This window comes from Chinchilla lanigera, unplaced genomic scaffold (assembly GCF_000276665.1).
Source record: "Chinchilla lanigera isolate Chin_1 unplaced genomic scaffold, ChiLan1.0 scaffold00094, whole genome shotgun sequence".
Classification (NCBI taxonomy): Eukaryota; Metazoa; Chordata; class Mammalia; order Rodentia; family Chinchillidae; genus Chinchilla; species Chinchilla lanigera.
In genome coordinates, this window is record NW_004955495.1 from 2,596,397 (window position 1) to 2,602,869 (window position 6,473).

The 6,473-nt window shown below is 41.8% G+C and overlaps 1 protein-coding gene across 1 annotated transcript in view; it reads right to left on the minus strand.

Annotated features, from left to right (window-relative positions):
* Positions 1-5,016: 5,016 nt before the first annotated feature.
* Adgre1 (adhesion G protein-coupled receptor E1) overlaps positions 5,017-6,473 on the minus strand; it is a gene marked incomplete in the record, with an annotated part of 73,326 nt that continues 71,869 nt past the window's right edge. The window contains 1 exon segment of the mRNA XM_013505356.1: positions 5,017-5,445. Within this exon segment, the coding sequence (XP_013360810.1) occupies positions 5,440-5,445 (6 nt within the window).

A 6,473-nucleotide genomic window follows, 5' to 3' on the forward strand; every position in this document is an offset into this window, starting at 1 on the left:
TTAGTTCCTTTGCTCATCACTGAGTTATAATACCTGAGTTCCACAACTTAAAGGAGGAGGGGTTTATTTTTTTCTCATGTTTCAGAAGTTTTGGTCCTTGCGTGGTTAACTGGCTCCAGGCAGATATAGCACGGTGGAAAAGTCTGGCAGAGAAAAACTACTCCCATCACGGTGGAGGGGAAGCAGGCGTGAAGGGAGGAGCCCAGGAGGGAGACAGACCCTTCCAAGTCACACCCCAGGTGACCCTGCTCTTCTGAACAGACTCGGCTCCTAACACCAAGCCAGGCACAGCAGCCCCCATAATCCAGCCACCTTCCACAGGCCCCACCTGTGAGTGCATAAGGCTTTGAGGAGACGTCTCTGCATAAACCATAACATTCTGTTGCCTGGTTCTAAAACGCACGCATATCTCTCATGCATTTGGTCCATCTCTAAGAGTCCCCAAAGCGTTAAGAGTTCTAGCATCACTAAAAAGTCCAAGTCCAATGTTTCTTATGAGATAGATTTACGGTAAACACTGAGATGTGAGCCCCTATAAAAATGAACATAAAAGTGAAAGTTAAACACTGCGAACATGTAGTGGCACACAGTAAAGATTCTGATTCCAAAAGTGAGGGATACGGGAGGTAGAAGCCAGTGGAATCAAAGCAAGACCAAAACCCGGCAGAGCAAACATTAAATCCAGCCGCTCCGTGTCAGCACTGAGGTAGGCTGTGGTAAGACACAAACTCCAAAGGGCTTGGGTGGCCCCTTATTCCCACATTCATAACAGTCAAGAAATGGAAATACCTGAAGTGTCCATTCACTGACCGGTGAATAACGAAAACCTTTCCAGCTCTCATCGGAAAGCTTTCCTCTGAGAGGACGATGAACTTGTTAGTTCTAAGCCACCTAGTTGCCTCCCTGACTTGACCCATCCACTCCATTCTGCTTAAAGTTTGCAATCATTAACACTCATCTTGTTGGACCACCGCCAGAATTTCATGGGTCGTGTCTGCACCTATCCTATGAGTTCCTTGTCTGCGCTGTGGTTGAGATCTAAAAGGGCCTACAAAAGTCTCATGTGTTTGGACATTCACTGGATATCGAGGATTCTCTACTCATCAGTGGGGTCATCCACTGATGAGCTTAGTAGCTAAGTATGCTGTTAGGAGGGGGGGATCTGTTTGAAGGTAGGTCACTGGGAGTGTAACCTGGAGGGGTGGATTCTTAGCCTCAGCTCTTCTGTCTCTGTCTCTGTCTCTATCTCTATAACTCTTTCTCACTGATTCTCTCTTTCTCTGAAATCTCTCTGATTCTCTCTCTCTGTCTTTCTGTATCTCTCTGTCTGTCTCTGTGTCTCTCTGTCTCTGTCTCTGTCTCTGTCTCTCTCTCTGCTTCCCTCTGTCTCCTTGCTAGCTGCCATGGGTTAAACATCTTTCTTCCATCATGCTCAAGGTAGTTGCTTGGTTAATGTTTGGTGATTGAAAACACCCAGGAACGAGCACGGTGAGATCTGCTGCACCTTAACACGACATTGTTTTTCTTCACTTCCTTTGAAAGTGCTTTTATATACAATGGCATGATTTGCAAAACCTCCCGCAGCCGTGCCTTTGGGTTATGTTTCCAAAAGCAATAATTCTATGCTCTTCTATTATTAATATTATTGCAGTCTCGTGCCAGATAGCATTTGGCCATCACAAATCACACAGATCATAGTAGTCACAAAAGATTATACTAGAAGGGGTGCCTTCTTCCTGCCGTGAACCGTTTCTCCTTTGAGATGCCCCTCTGCCGCGCCACCCTGCCTTGGAGCCAGTCGACTATGGACTGAAACCTCTACAAACTCTGACTTACAATAAACTTTTCTACCCTTAACTTTTACTGTCCTATATTTTTTTTCTCAGCACCAGGAAAAGAAGTCAAGACATCATTAAAGGAACAAATATGAGTTTTGGGTGTTGATGAGGGCAGCAAGGTAAAGCTGAAAAGCACAGAAAGTCAATTCAATGAAATAATAGCAGAAACCTTCACAAATCCTTGGGAACATATGGTGATCCAGGCACAAGGGACATTTAAAGTCCTACACAGGCAGGAGCAGGCTGCACTGCTCCTTGGAGTATTCTGAAATGTTTAACATGCATTGTTTTGAGTTCTACAAGCTCTATGGATGCCTGCATGCCCATGTTTAGTGTAGCAGAACTTACAGTAACCAAGATACAGGGCTGGCCTAGGTGTCCATCAAAGGAAGAACGGATACATTGTGAATGCATAAATAATGAAGTATCATAAAGCCATAAAGACGAGTAAAATAATGTCACTTTTAGGAAAATTAATAGAGATCATTGTTGAAGAAAACGAGCCAGATTCAGAAAGAATTCGAATGTTTTCTTTAGTGTGTGAAACATAAAACACATGACATGAAATTAGAAGAGAAACTATTGTTATACAAGAGGGTAGAATAAGGCAGATACGAAGGGGGCATAAAAGAGCATAACTGGGAAATGCCTATGAGAGAAGTATGCTATGGACATGAATAGAAACGCCACAAAAACACTCAATACTTTGTAAGCAATATGGACTAATAAAGATAGTTTGAAAATCAAGAAAGTAACTTTGTTATAATTCTAATTTGGGTTTACGTTAAATGTTTAAATTTAAAGTTAAATAAATCAGACACACATTTTAATATTGTATGGTTCCTTCTTAGTGATAAATCTAAAATATTAAAAAAAGTGAAATACAAGATAGATAGTAGGAAGTAGGGAGATCTTCTACAAATGGGAAGGGGATCAAGAGATGGAGGGAGGACGGTGAAAGGGGATGAGAAAAGAACTGAGATCTGCTATGTCCACGTACCCACTCCCCACAGCAAACAGAGCCATGATGTAAGCAAACATGTACCAACCCCCCCAAAAAAACCGACCAAACAAACAAAAAATCCTGAAGATACATTGCTTTGAGTTCTACAAGCGTTTTCAACTTTTCAATAGTTTAATGTTCTGGGGGATAACACAGTTCAGGTGCTCAATAAGCTTTTCTTTACTAACTGGTTCCATGGTTTTCTTAGATGCCACAAATTATTTGGGTTAAGAAGGAAAGTCATCCCACATTGTTTTGATCAGGTTTTAGAAACCATGCTGCTTTTGTCTTTCTTTCCCCTCTAGTGGTGTTAAATGAGATAACAAGGGTGAAAGGGATCTACCAAGATTGATATTTATAGTAAAAAGCATTTATTCATTCATCCACTGATGGACCTGTGGGTTGATTGGAAACACGGTACATGTACACAATGGTATATTATTTAGCTATGAAAAATAATGATATCCTGCCATTTTGAACAATGTATAAGGAGCTGAAGGTCATTATGTTTAAACAAATACACATTCAGAGAGAAATAAGGCAAGCTTTCTCTTAGACATGGAAGTTTAAAAAAGTCAGAGGATAGAATAGTGATTTGTACAGACTTGGAAGGAGAAAAGAGGGTAACAAAGAGAAACTGAATAACAGGGTCCCAAATTACACAAATAACAAATTTTCGCACCTGAAGCAGGGGGTGGGGTGGGGGTGGGGTGGTGACTATAGCTCACCATCGTCGGCTACATATTTTCTGAATAATTAAAAGAGACAAGCTTGAAAACACTACACACAAAGTAGTGGTTAAATGAATGCATTCATTACCCTCATCTGTTCAATACATATTGTACACAAGTTTTGAAATACTGCACTGCACCCTATCAGTGTGTACAGCTGTTATGTGCTGGTAAATGTGTTTAAACATTCAGGAGGAGGGAGGTACTAAGTACTCTGATTGGGTCATTACACATGGTAAACGTGGGTCATATGACCACACCACGTGCCATACATCCACACAAGGAAATATTTCAAAAAATAATTGTTTCCTTAAAAATAAATGAAAGTCACAGCTTATCCACTTACCTTCCAAATATGCAGATCCTTAAGGTGATTGATTATGTTTTAGATCAGTTCATAACACTAAGTAGACTTAGACTAAGCCACCTGCAGCTCCTCTATCACAAAGGACACTATTTTAGTAATACAGAATTTATGATTGTGACATATCAGAAGAAATGAAGACCCAAGTAATTTTCTTGGGTGTTTTTAATGCCCTTTTTTCTTTTTTTTTTTTTTTTTTTTTACTGGGAATTGAACTCAGGATCTTGTGCTTGCCAGGCAGGTGCTGTGCCGCTGAGCTATCTCTCTGGCCCATTTGAATTGTTTTGGCCCAATGCAAAACACTGACAATTTATTGGTTGTTGTATCCCTTAGGATTTCACACATATGATGCCTCCTAATAAGCGCTCATGGAAACTGTCTTGAAAGAGTGGTATGCTACTGTTGCTCCTGAGTTCCTGGTGCTCATGAGGCAGCTCCCTGGGTCTGCTGATGCTAGCTGAGCTCCCCGGTGGGATGACAATCAACTCCATGTTGACAAAGTGGCGCGTTGAGACAGCCACAATTGCATAACTGGAACTCCCCCTCCTCCTCCATGTGCTCCTTGACACTTCTCACGGGTGAGCCTGGGCATATTCTCAGGGCGGAGGTAAGGAAGCAAGCGTGAGCAAACTTCAGCATTTCGGCGGCAAGAAGGAAACGGCACCAACTTTGAATTTCTGTTGAACCTCACTTGCTAACACTGGTCAAAGCAGTGGTCAAAGCAGCAGAAGTCCAAGCTCAGAGTCAAAGTAGGAGAAAAAGTACAGGGAAGGGTGTGGGCACCGCAAAGCCTACCCAAGTCATAGCCAAATTCTGAAAACATAGGGATAGTGTCGGTTACCTGAAAACTCCATGGAAACCAGAGCATTTTCCAAAGGACATCGTCCCTGAGTGTTTCAGCGATACAGGAAGTGCTTGCAGTCTGCTCCAGGAAGGGTTCCCCTTATCAGTGTAATCCTTTCAGGTGATTCTCCAAGGGAGTTTACATCTATGTAAGTCATTGGCTTCCCCAGACTTCTTTAACATATTCCTGATCGTTTCTTCAAAGACAGGAAGTGTCTTTGTTTGACAATAACTCACTCAGGCAGATGACAGATCATTTATTGAGACCTTTTCTGTGTCAGTGACACAATTGTGCTAGAGGGCACAGCTGGGACCAGGCGCCCACGAGGGAAGGGAGATACAGAGTGGCGGCCATGTGTTTTCGGTCATGCCAACGTGAACCGGGATATGCTATTTTCAAGAACTCTGGAAATTCAGAGAGTTGCAAACTGCGGAAGATGAAAACAGTAACTTGGCGAAGAAACCTTTGTTTCTCTCCAGTGCGTGAAGCCCTGACCCCTACCCACCCGTGCTCTGAACCGTCCGCAGAATTTTGGAGCTGGCAGGACCTTGCTTTTCCACGAGAAGCCAGGAAGAGAAGATTTCAGAGTTGGTTCCTGACGGCACCTGCACTGCTCACACATTGCTCCATAATAGTAGGCTTGAAAGCAAGCAAGCACTTTAACTCTGGAAGAGAGAAAATGGAATTTCTTCAGAGTCAGAGGCTAATCCCAAGGTCATACCTTCAGAGGCCTGGAGCTCATGAGTATGAGGACATAAATATATTAGCAGAGACAAGAAGTACAAATATGAAAATATTAGCTGATTGTCTCCAGTGTAGCAAGGCTTGCTGGCAAAGGCAAAAGCCCTTTCCAACCACTTTACTCTTTATAATTCCTATTCTATCTAAAAAATGGCTTCTCAGATTCATTGTAAGAAGGCGTGGCCATGTTATTTGTTCTAACTAAGTGGAAAGAAAACTTGTGCGGAGGTGCTGGGAAAGCTTTTGTTTCTTGTTAAGAGAGAACTATGAAGGAAGAGTTGGCTGCTTCTACTCCATCCCACATTCTCTTCCCTTGAACAAGGTTGTGATGTCTGGAGCTCTGGGGGCCACTTTGCAATCATGAAAGTAATCTAAAAAATTGACATGCTGATGAGTACATGGAAAGCTAGGAGCAACTTAAATATTCCTTTCCTTTTCATGGTGATAAGGATGGATCCAGGGTCTCACATAAGCAAAAGCATTTCCTCTACCACTAACATACATCCCCAGTCCAGACCGCCCAGATCTTTCACCAAACCCCTGAAAACTAGAAGCAAGAACAGAGACACCTAATGCCATCCATTTCTACTTGCAAGAAAAATAATTCCCTATAGAATTAAGCCACTAAGTCTTGGTGGTGTTCAACCAAAAATACTTATAATTAGGAAACCATCCCATGTGGTATTAATGGATAACTTCAACTTTCTTTGTAGGCATTAGTCTTTCAACTCTTTTCTAAAAATAAAATTCTTGTCCTGTAATAGCATTGCCATTTAAAACTATATTAGGGATCAGGGTGTAGCTCTATGGCACAGCAGTCTGCTAGTATGCATGAGCCCATGAATTCTATCTTCTGCACCACCAAAAATGCCTGGAAGTATATAGTTATATATAAGATATAGCATATTATATATTATTTGACAATATTGTATATATATATATAATGACAATT